The sequence below is a fragment of the Mugil cephalus genome, chromosome 5 (assembly GCF_022458985.1).
Source record: "Mugil cephalus isolate CIBA_MC_2020 chromosome 5, CIBA_Mcephalus_1.1, whole genome shotgun sequence".
Taxonomy (NCBI): Eukaryota; Metazoa; Chordata; class Actinopteri; order Mugiliformes; family Mugilidae; genus Mugil; species Mugil cephalus.
In genome coordinates, this window is record NC_061774.1 from 8,246,684 (window position 1) to 8,259,118 (window position 12,435).

Consider the following 12,435-nt stretch of genomic DNA (forward strand, 5'->3'; position numbering starts at 1 on the left):
ATTGTTGTGCAAAGGGGAAACCTGTTCAAGAGTGTGACTCCACTATGTGGTGGGGGTGAACAAAACAAAATGTGTAATCTGCACCTTCTTATTTTTGCCGTGCAGCTTTACAAACTCATGTAATGTTGCCCTGAGGGATTTAAAAGTACTCTACACAGGATTTACTTAAAGGAGAACATGTAAAGCCGTGCTGTAAAAAGGGGCCACAGCTCTCCTCAAAGCCAACACTGGACACTTACATATCATTGTTTATGCAAATAGGCCATTGTGCAGCTGCAAGTCGCCTGCAGCAATATTTGAGTAGCACTCAGTTTAAAAAAAACCCTGCAATAAATGTAACCTCCTACACAAAAGAATTCCCAATAGTCAACTGTAGACTAGTTCACATATTTTGAAGTTGGAAAGCTTAGAGATTAGGATTTATTGAGCTTTATTTGAGTTTCCCATCTCAATTCTGACATTACAAAGTCCACGAGTCCTCTCAACCCTATAAGAAATGGTAACGAAGGGGCCCATAAATGGCTGTAAAGTGATCTGATCCACCTGAGGCGATAACACTTTATATCGGTGAGACAATAAATTTGATAAATCAGAAACAGAACCCTGGTGGCACAGCGAACATGATCTTTACAAACCACCCAAGGAGACTCGCATGACGTCAATCATAGATAATTCTGCAGCTTTATCGCCGTGAACACGATGGGATCGGTGCACGGGTGAAACATTAAATTGATGTATACGTGTTCTTCGGAGTGGTCGCTGCCACGTCCGTCCGTCCATCCATCACCAAGCGAAAACCCTCCCCTTAGCAACAGCTTCACCAGGAACAGCCAATCCGGTTGCAATGTTTTTTTTTAGCCCCCTTCTCTCAAAAACACGGCGGTGATTAAGAGATTGTAGTTTGATGAAGAAGGGCATCCAGGAAGAGACATGGTGAAATGACATGCTCCGACCAGCAGCAGCAGCAGCAGCAGCGGAGAGGAACGGTGGGGGCAGAGAGTTCAGAGAGAGAAAAAAAAAATGGAGGCTGCTTTGGGCCTTGTGGTGAGAGGCTGCAGTTCTCCTCTGTTTCAGCTCACAATGGGCCACACTAATGGCTGCAAATCAAAATGGCTGTGCTGGTCAGTGTGCCTCAGCCCACTCAGAGAAACTGGGTCACCCCAGCGCTTTTTACACCGAGCAATTACATCTGCAATTGTTGTTTAATTTTACACTTAAAACGTAACGGAAGAATTAAATGAGATCGAGAAGTAAGTCACTTGTAACATCACCAAACAGCAGACACGCACAACTAACTACTAGCTGGTGACCTTAGAGAAACATTCAGACGCCTAAGAGATAGATATTTCCCTTAGGAGCCAGTGGAGACCAAAATCAGAGCGAAAACATTATTCAGCTTTTACTTATCAAGTAGAAACAAACACGTCTGGAGATCGATGACAGGCCAGCACCACTCCAGCTGTTTGCTAACGAGTTCGCCTCAAAGAACGATGGTATGTCAATGCCGTGTTCCACCTAACAGCTCCTCTAAAGCTTATTATTAACACGTCAGATCTTGTTAATTTGACGTGTTAGGAAAAAAAAAAGTGCAAAAACAACAATTCACTGCTTGAAGGCGGGGTCGGGGGTTTTGTCTCTGGAGCATTTCAGGGCTCTGTGCAGTCACAGGCAGACTCCAAGAAGTTACCGGGCCTCAGCTTAACACGGTTTATTTTTGAACAGAGCGGAGCGAACACGCAACATCTCACATCTTAGTCAGTAAGCCTTAGAGCTGCGATGATTATGTTAGCGTCACAAAGAGCCAGGTGAGTATTTATAGGACAGATCTGTGAGAGGACGCCGGTGGAAAGAATGAGCTGGCTTCCCAAGATATGAAAATGAAAACTAGAAAATTCTTATAGTTTTAAGGAGAAAATCACATTAAAGTTAGCTGTAAATTATACTAAATTATTTAAGATATCTCTTGCAGGAAAACAGTGAGATCTTCCTAAGCTGTATTTGCCAAACGGGTCTCAAAGGGTTGCACCACGATGCCGGTGATCTGTAAAGCAGTTCTGTCTGCGTGCCTCTTGAGAAACCCGAGACCAAATGGTTGCAACCTCTCGGTACACTGCAGATATGAAATAGGAGGAAATGCTGTTTCGACATGCACTGACACAAGAAAGTTCACAGGATGAGGTAATATTCTGTTTTCACTTTATTAATCGTGGATTATCGAGGCCTAGGAAGCTGAACTGTAAAGTGCCACTCTGATGATTTTTGGCACGTCCGAGGTGTTGCAACGTGTTCTGGGTCGAGTGAGTTACGACACGCAGGTCCTGGGACACTGGTGTTGAAAGGCCTCGTCGGATGGCAGGGCTTCGCCTCACCCTGCAGCCTGCACGGGGCTGCGTGACAGCAGACTTGGCAGACAGTCCCAGTCTGCTGCTCCTTCCCTGGCAGTGCCCTGCTTCGCTCAGCACCACTCTGCGTTGCTCAACGGCCGTAAAACTGCAACCCGACCGGGACACTGTCCTGGAAGCCAGACAGGACGGAGATTACCTCTTAACGAGACAGTCAACCTCACACATGTGCTGGAGGGTGTCGTCTAAGGGTCAACAATCCCAAATAAAGGCTCCTATCTGAACTCAGAGTGCCAGCGTGCGTCTGGCTGCCACGCCTGCTGCCAGCTCTTATCACTTGAACACCTTTATTCTGAACTTTTCTTTGAGAACGCAGCTGCTCCCTGAGCAAATATCTGAATGTATTCACCGTGCTGTTTGCTTTCATACGTAAGCACGCTTCAGAAAAAAACAAAAAAAAACAAAGGCAAACTTGAAACTGTAAAGGGTAGAAGCGAGGAAACGTTTGGCGAACTCAAAGAGGAATCGAACCGGTTCTCACATGAATTAATATTGTGGGGGAAGACGACTGATGTTTGACGCAATAGACGCTGTGTTCAGACAACTCTCGAGTTCACACTTTACTCTTAAGGTTTCAGAGTTGGAATATGATGACAAAGGTGCATTTTATTGATTTTGCTGATTACTTTAGGACAGTTTAATGTATAACTGGGCATCACGTTTTATCAGTTGTTTCTGAACTTAATTAGGAACACCTGACCCGTGAAAAGCAATATGAAACAGGTGATACATTTACGGACGAAACCTCCAAGAACATAATAAAACTCAACACAGTGTATGTTGTATTATTTTGATCAACAATAATAATGTGTTCCAACATTAGGTGGGTCTTTTAGCTGCCTCATCGTGTCATTTCTTTGCAGATATTATGATCTTTACTTATAAATTATACAAACAGGAAATTAAAAGACGTGCCATATTTTCTCATAAGCATTTATCTACTACATAGAGCATACGTTACTTGACAGATATTGCTAAAACAGATTGTTGTTAAGCTCATAAAACGCGGCATGCACGGCGCTGCTAGCATCCCTGCACTGACTTTTATGAGAACTACACTTGAAGGGGCCCCGCTGAAGGTTTTTAACTCGGGGCTCAAGGTAACACTTGTTTGGAATTAAAACTGGTTTGTTATGCAATGTGATGTACGTTGGCTGTGTGCAGAGCACTTAGCGTTGCTAGGCGCTGCCACGGCACAGAATCACCCCATGTCAGGCCCACATCATTGTGCTCAGACTCACAATCTGCCGCCTTGTGCTGCACACATAATGCGGACCAGCATGCTCGCTGATGTCATTAACATTAGCAGAAAGTCATCTCTGAGGGGCTCTCATGACGTCTCTGCTGCGGTTTTGCGTGATGTGAAGTAATAAGCTAAATTTTCAGCTGAGTTATTCAAGAAAAACATGGATGTGCTCTGAACTGCGCCACAGACAGGCCCAGAAAAAAAAGAAGTGATTACCATGTAAGGGGAAGTGAAAGAAAAGCGGTCATGTTTGTGTTTTGCTCCATGTCAACTTTGTCCTGTGATCAATGAGGATATCAGCGCGGTACCTAAAGTCTAACTGATTTCACTCAACAACCAAAACAGTTTTTTCTCTTTGTAGTTGTTTCACGTCTGTGAGGTTTTTTTTTTTTTTTTTTTTTTTGGGTTTGTTTGTTTCTTTTTATATTTGTGTTGTGGTTGTTTGGGACCTTTTTGTTCTGGTATTCATTTTGCCTTTGTGATTGTTTCTTGTTGCTTTCTTTACGTCTGGTGTGTATCTCTGTGATTGCTTCCTTCACAGTCACTTCTCTTATCGGTCTTCTTGCTTCACTTTGTCCACTCTGTCTGTGACCACTTTTCTTCTGCGTGTTACTTCTTTACATATATTGGAGATGGTTTTGCAACATATATATATATATATATATATATATGTATATTTTATATATATATGTATTGCAATACAAATTATGCAAAACATTATAGAAGGAGACTAATGAACAATACATGGCTTTCATATTTTTTTATTTTTTTTTTAGTAAATTAGGCAATAATATATAAAGTAGCATTGACTTGAGAACATAAATGAAGTCTATGTATATATTTGTTAAAGGTATCGGGTATTTTGACTGTGCGTCGAGCTCTCAGAGCTGCTGCCCCAGCCTTTTAGCCTTGTCTCTTTGTCTCTGTCAGCACGGAGACACAGCTGTGTGACTGGGAACACCGTGTTCTCATCGAGGCAGAGGCTTTCCCACTGAACCCCTGCCACAAACAGGCACCACCTCCTTCCTGCTTTTCCTTCGGCTGCACGATAAGACCTCGTCTGACTGGTATCTGTTCCCTGTTTTAGAGTAAACAAATCCAACCTGTGTGTTGTTTGCCCCGCTAGAAAAACCCTGATACAGGAGGAGAAAAAGATCGGATGATAGTTTCACTTTTCCACAGAAAAGCTAGCTACCACCTACCCATAGTGGTGGCGTACGTGCACATCACTCGGGGGCCATTGCCGCTGCGCACCACACCAAGAGCACTATGTGCCGGCTCCGTGCAGAAATAGAGGAGGAACGCGAGTTATGTAAGAGGCGAGTGGGTGGGTGTGGAGTCCAGCTGGAGGAGCTTACAGGCTGACACAGGGAATCTCAGAGAGTGAACAATCCTCTCAGCCTGGCCTTGTCTGGTGCTCAAACACCCTGAAACCACGTCGCTGTACGAGCTTTTTATGTAGGTCAATATAACCTGCTGTCACGGACATGGACTCTGTATGCTAGTTCATGTCTCAAATAAGTTTTACTACCTTCTGCGTCAGCTGAAGGATTTTACTGGAGTTAATATGAATAAAATCTTACACGTCAACTGTGCATTTTGTGTTTTTATGCTGATGCTCATTAATGTGCATTGCCCCCATTAATTATGTAAACAAAAGTAAATAAAATGTCTCTAATGTGTGTATTAGGCGGTGGTGGTTTCTCAGCTCCTCAGTTTACTCTTAATTATCAGGTAGTTGGGCGGAAACAATCAGGGTCCTCCGCCCAGAGAGATAACGTTTTCCACAGGTCGGTGTCAGTGCGTGTGTGTGTGTGTGTGCGTCCGTCTCTGGCTGAACCCTGCATCAGTCCAACCTGCTAAATGCGAGGATGAGACAATGGCGCGGCTGTGTTTGCTGACATGAAGGCCTCCATTGTAACTGAAGCTCTTGGAAACCCATGCAATCCTCAGAAACAAAAAACAAAAAAACATCAGATCAGATTTCAGACACAGGCGTTTGTTTTGTGCGTCTTTAAGATTCGGGGGTGCATGACATGACCTCGGGTACGATGTGACTTGAAGTAAATGGGAGGTGTTGTTTCCGGTTTTAAAATGTAGCTCTCAGCTTAACCACAAAGACACATTCAGAGATTCGTGTGAAAATCCACAGATAACTTAGATTAGGAAATGCACATGCTAGCAGCACTTAAGATAATGAAACTATATTCACCATTAATCATTAATCATTAATCAGTCATATAATAACATATTATTCTGCGGACATCCTTCTGCACAATGAGCAGCGTGCTTTGCTTTAAATAACCAATATTTTTGTGCTTTTAATTAAGTAAAACTCTAAATGCGTGCCCTCTCTTTAGAAACATATGACTTCGCGCGCTCTTCAGCTGCAACGTCTCGGCTGCCGCAACCAAATCTAACGCTTCAGCTCCCTTCAGCGCTTCAAGCCAAGCGGTGAATTGAACGCAAACATGAAATCCTTCAATCACATGCAAACATTCACAGGCCTGCAGCGTTCAGTGCAGCTAACCCGTAGCCTTTAGCCTTCTCTTGTTTATTTCACCTCTATATAGCTAGAAATTCAGCGTGCAGCGTTTCTAAATGGTCGCTAGATTTCAGCGATACGTCTGGGTGACTGGGTTCAGCGCTCGGACACGTGCAGGCTGCCTGATGTTGGCTGCGTACAGAAGCAAACTCAGATGTCTGGACAAGGTCAACGTCTTTGCAACACACTTAGGGGCCGAGGCATAAGAGTGTTACTTTCCCCTGGGCTTATATTTAGAGCTGCGTGGGGTGAAGGCCTCAAACGGCCTAAGATGACTTCATATGCAAATGAACAATGGACATTTACCTCACATACTTACCGGGTTATATTTAGGGAAGACTGATTTATCAGTGCGTTTTAACGCAGTCGTGAACAGACACGCAGCGGACTCCTGCCTGCAGAGAGGGGACACATTCATCTAAATCCTGCTGATCATAACAAAAGGGCCGACTCTGTGCAGTCTCAGGGGATGAATGCTGGTTTGATCCGTCTCGAGCAATAAAACATTCCTCCGAGGCCCGACTGAGTCAGATTAAAACATTTATTCCTCTAGGACTCCAGTCGACAATACAAGGAGCTGGTTTCAGAGAGAAAGGGAAGTATCCAGGCTGAGCAGGACTTCCCCTTTCTGGCTGTTTTCAAAGGGCATTGTTACATAAGCCGATCTGAGACAACGGATGTCCTGAGTGAACCCCCCCCGGAAAAACGCAAGACGCTTTCAGAGGAGCTCCCTTTCATGACAAGGGCACAAAATAATCATTAATGACCAGAAAGGGCTTTTCACGGGTACGCTGGCAAGGTTTTTCCTTTAACGAAACGAATAATAAAAAGTCTATAATATGCTGCAAGTTTAAGCAAAATGGAAGATCTCTCCTCCCCCCACCCGTTTACACTTGATCACTCATATCCTTTTGTTTTCCCCTAATAAGAACAGCGGCCAGTCATCCTTCCTTTTTCCATGGAGCCAGTCTGTCAGTAGGTCTTGAGCAGACTTGCCCTCATTTTCGTCCAATAAGCGCCTGCTGCCCCACAACGGGAGGCCAATGAGCGGCGAGACGTAGCAGGGGCTTGGTGAAGAGGGCGTACCAGAGGGGCCAGCTCCATGTGTAATATGTACTAAGGCTTGATTTATGTGAACAGCAGAATCAGGATTTTCCAATGACACAGAAGCACTTGGAAGAGAGTGAGTCATCTGGGGGAAGTACCTGGAGGGAAGCTTAAGACTAGAGCACTCTGTTCTTCAAAACACCTTAAATAAAGTGTATTTAGAGAGAGAGAGAGAAAAAAAAGAGTCTTTTCTGAAAGACTTTTTTATCAGATTTGAATCCACACGGAGCAGCAGCCACATGCTATCACTGCTGGGAGATAAAGCTCGGTGGCGGTGGCGGCGGCTGAACGCTAGTAACCTCATGGGGGCCGCACAGGTTCCACTGTAGTTACCAGGAGGCCCTGCGAGGGGCTGCCGCTGGTATGTCACGTCTGAGCACAATGAAACATCTCGTCGCTATGCATTCACAGAGAGGCTTCAAACATATGGCCCCGGGCCGAGTTACAGCATATTGGCTCAGTGGCTTAATAATAAGAATGAATCTGCTCGTTCCCAACTTCTCTGTGGCTCGTATTCTGACATTTTATCGCCTTTTTTAAGGCTGAAATTGTAGCTGTATATTTATCCGGACGGAATTCACAGTCAGCTCTTCAGTAAATGTGATCGAATGGCGCTAGTATGTCGGGTTTATGCGTTCGTTTGTCTTCATTAGTGAACATTAGGTTCATTAGGTACAGTAGTGAAAACAAATACCTTGTAATATATCAGTCCTGGGCTGAATCTTAGCTTCAAGGAGGTAATTGTTGAAATAACTGTTGATTCCACTGCGTTTCATTTTGGAGGCTGTGGTTTGTAGGAGCATTACATTGTTTCATCTTCCAACGCGCTTCTGTTATTTTGACACCCTCATTGTAGTGGTGTAGTGTAATAGTACGTTCTGATGATGAACATTACAGCAGTCATGTAGTTGAGATTTAGTTCAGCGCTGTTTCATTAGGAAGCATTAACTTTCATTAGTGTATCCAGTGAGCTGACGAGTGACTGTGTGTGCTCATTTATCGTAATGGGTACGGGCGCAGACTTTCCCGACAGGAGCAGCTGCCCCGCGGGCTCAACAGAAGTTGTAACACGTCTAACATAATGTTACTCCCTGGTATCTGCGGCGTCAGTAACGTCACCGCACCACGTGGTCGTCAGCCTCAAGTTAGACCCCTACGTCTAAAACTCAGTGTTTTCAACGACACTGCTTTGATTAGATGGTTAGATGTAGCTGCATAAAACACAGAATGACTAAAATATGATAATGAAATGACAAAACCATTATTTTTATCATACATCAGAGCCAGCGGAGCCATTATTTACTAGTTAAATGATGATGAGTGAGGTCAGCAGATTTCTCCTTTCTGCTGATGTTGATGGAGTTGTTGTCACTGGTTCCCTCTAGTGGACAGAATAAAGCACGGGGCACGAAAAGTAACTCCTGGAAACCAACAGAGATGGTGGAGGTGTGCTGAGCCGTGTGGTTAAAAGCTTTCGGCTGCTTTACAGTGCGCGCTCTGCTGTTATTAAACCGAGTTTCTGAGCACATCCAGGATTTTACGCTGGTTTAAAGGGAGTCAATCAAGCAACAGCTGAGGGTCACGGGATAATGTCGTCCTCCTGAACCCGATGCCTCATTCTCGCGCTCCACCTAAACGCTTTTTTTTTTGTACAATTCTTTTGTCATTGATAAAATAACAGAGAGAAGTAACAATCAGTATGTTCAGTCTGTATCCGAGTCAATCTTTGTGATAATGTGAGGACCAGATCACAGCCTCTGATCATTATAAAGTGAAGCATGGGTTAAATGTTACGGGTATGTAGCATCATGTTTAGAGCACATGTAGGGTGCTACATGATTAGCATGTCCTAACACGGGGGCTCTTGGGTTCTTCAGGCCACCTTTAGCCTCCATCAGCTGTTGTCCTACTAGGCCAGAGAGGCTGTAGCTGCACGTTTATTTTATTTATTTTTTTGTGAGAGGACAATTGCGTAATTTTTTCCAGTTTAAGGTTCAGGAAACAGCACCGAGTCTAAAGCAGCTCAGGGCTGGCTCTCCAGTGACTCAGTGAAGAGCTGCAGAATAAGCCACAGTGACGCTTTTAAACTCAGGTCAGGCTTATTATTATAACATTATTATTATTATTATGTGCGAAGAAAGGGGTAATTTGGAAAACATCTGAGAAAGAATATCCCTTGAACATATAATTTATTCTGATAATGTGAGGAAACAAGGAGATAAGAACTATGATTCACAATCATGCTTTATTCTTATTGATTTCTTATAAAAGAATCAAATAAAAGGCTCTTTCAGGATCTCTCGCACGTCGTAGTCTTTCAGTCTTGCTGTATCCCATTTTCTTTAATCAAACTATACTTTTCTTTACACCTTAAGTCTCTTCATCTTAAATATCTTTTATTAGTTTGTGACTTCAAACCAAAACTTCATTGATTGTCAACACAAAAATCTATTTTAGCACCAGTACAATAAAACTGTACTTTTGCTTCTTCTTCTTCTTTTTTTTTTTTTTGAAATACTGTTTTTGAATGAGGGAGGAAAGTCTCAGAATAAAGGGATCCTAATAAGTACATTTCAGAATGAAGCACCAACCATAGAAAGCATTTCTCATAGATAGGGGTTGTCAGATACACAAGAGGTCAAATATATTAATGACTATTAAATTAAGCACAACAAACAGTGTAGATAAAACTGCAACACAAAGCACTCCAGGATGTGGACACATCTTATTGGGACGTGGGAGACAGTCGTGGCTGCAGTTAAAGAGGGCATCTTGGCTCCTCTGGACTCCAGAGGTGATTCAGCTTTTCCTCTGAGAGAGATCCACAGGATTCTGCATCAGTTCAGGAGGAGTGGAGAACACAACTATCTGTCCACTTCTGTAAACAAACTCTCAATCTCAAGGTCCAGAACGACATTATTTTATACTGCGAGCAGGGACTGGGACGGCTTAGTGCTGCCCAGGCTTACTGTGTGAAATGCGGAGGAAAACAAACAAACAAAAAAAAAAACTTCGTAAGTGATTAGGTCCGTCCAGTAATGATCTCTTGAGGATGATAAATGGAAACGAGGCTCTGAGCTGGGCGGGTAATCATGTCCAAACACTATGTGCTATGTCTCCTCACTGCAGGTCTCCGGGTCTCCCAGGTCGACAGAGAAACCATGTGGGTCGGCGGCCTCCCTGACTTAAGCGTCTTATCTTCACACACGGTTCACCAAGATAAAAGCTTCGGATTATGTCCCGTTGAAAACTATCGCTTTCCCTCAGGAACAAGCTCAAACAAAAAACGTCCTACACATTATCCGTCCCTTGCCACAAGAAAACGCTTCTATAACCAAATGTGTTAACCCTGATGGCAAGATATACATATACACTACCATGTACATACATAATCATTAAAAAAGGTTTGTTCGTGTATTCAAATATACCTATAGATAGGAACCTGAAAGCTGCTTCCCAGCACTGACCACCCCCGTGTGCAGGTCCTTGAGATCACCTCTGTCTGAGGTCAAAAGTCATCGCGGAGTGTTAAGTCTTTACGGTAGCTGGAGTTAAAACCCACGACCCCCGGTATGATGGACGGAGAGTTTTCCTTTGAGCTGCTGCTTGTGAGGAAGGACAAAGTGTCAACAGTCAAGTGGAGGAGTGCAGTGCAAGAGAGGCTATCGACTACGAGGCTTCCCTGTGTTTGTCAGCGTCTCTTCCTCCTCGTCCTCCCCCTCGTCCTCCTGCAGGATGTGAATGGAGGAGCCCAGTAGTCTCTGGAGCTCCGGCACACAGCGCACCAGATCCATAAGTCCATCGTCCTCCTCCTCCTTGTCTTCCTCCTTAGTTTTGCCTCTGTACGGAGAAGCTAAAGCGGCGCTCACCTGGCTGACTGATACCTGCTTCCACAGCTCAGTGCGTGACAAACTCACCACCTCCAAGTGAGGATAACGAGCTCGGAAGATCCGCGCGGACATCTTCAGTCGCTTCAGGACGTCGGTCAGGAGGAACCAGTTGCAGAAGCTGAGAGGGTGAAACGAGATTAATCGTAGGGAGCACGCAGAATATTTAACATATAAATGTATATCTGCTGTTTCCCCATAGCAACACTAACAGTACCTTCATAGAAACAATGTGTCACAAAGCAGCAACGCAAGTTACTGGTTACTCTGTCAGCCTTCATAATGGATGATGTCACCTGAGCTTGTATGATAAATATAAAAAAACTTGCACCTGCAACTTACATTAGCCTCATGGCTGAATATAAATAATAAATAAATGCTGCCACACACACAGGTTTAAACACCAAATAATACTTATTAATGTGTTGAATAATTCTCTCAATACAACTTTTGGTGCCTGAGTTGAATGAAATGTCAGCATAAAGACTGAACACAGAGATGAAGCACAAATGTTTTTTCATAATGGACAAGAGTGACACTTTTATGCTAAATGCGACACAAATGTTATCTGTTTATACGATTACTGTATTTCTATGACACTATTTGAAGCAGATATAAGAACGACTGAAACAACTCAATTTACTCATGAGCTATCACAGCTATCAGTATCTACTATCATCACAGCCTTTCCCACCTAACTGTGACATATTTGTGGCAGTGCATCAACACTCTTTATCACTAGAACAATTTTACACAGTTCATGCCCAATATTATTCTGCAAACAATCAAATGTAGTGTGTGCCTTTCTGGACATGGGTCCAGATGCCGACAGTAGTTTCCATTAGTTTCCATCAGTTTCCATTAATGTCTCATCTTTGTGAACTCACCCCTGTGTTAATGACACCTGAACGTGGTAGCAGGGTAAAAGAGGCTCCGAGGAGAACTCGAACACGAGGCAGTCTTTGTCCGAATCCTGGTCGGTCTTCCCCGTTCCGTTCTCCTCCAGCTCCTGGTTCTGCTCCGACAGCAGGAAGTCCCAGCACGGCTCCTGGTCGGTCTCTGTGAAGAGAAGTTCACTGAGGTGAGAAGGAGAAAGGCGGATACAGCGGCTGCATCTGCGCTGCTGCTGAGCTCAGTCCAATCCATGAGGTCTGGACGCCCTCTAGTGGCCAGTACATTCACACCAACCATCACATTGTACACGAGGGACTGAGGACGCTCAGGAAGATACATTGTATCACTCACAGC

The 12,435-nt window shown here is 43.9% G+C and overlaps 1 protein-coding gene across 8 annotated transcripts in view; it reads right to left on the reverse strand.

Annotated features, from left to right (window-relative positions):
• Window positions 1-9,472: 9,472 nt before the first annotated feature.
• Window positions 9,473-12,435, reverse strand: part of bcorl1 (BCL6 corepressor-like 1) — a 28,308-nt gene continuing 25,345 nt past the window's right edge. For all 8 annotated transcript variants that reach the window (XM_047585798.1, XM_047585800.1, XM_047585796.1 and 5 more), the window contains 2 exons: window positions 12,075-12,246; window positions 9,473-11,308 (listed from right to left, as the gene is read on the reverse strand). In XM_047585798.1, coding sequence (XP_047441754.1) covers window positions 10,963-11,308; window positions 12,075-12,246 — 518 coding nt within the window. In that variant the 3' untranslated portion in view covers window positions 9,473-10,962. The remainder of the gene's footprint in view (window positions 11,309-12,074; window positions 12,247-12,435) is intronic.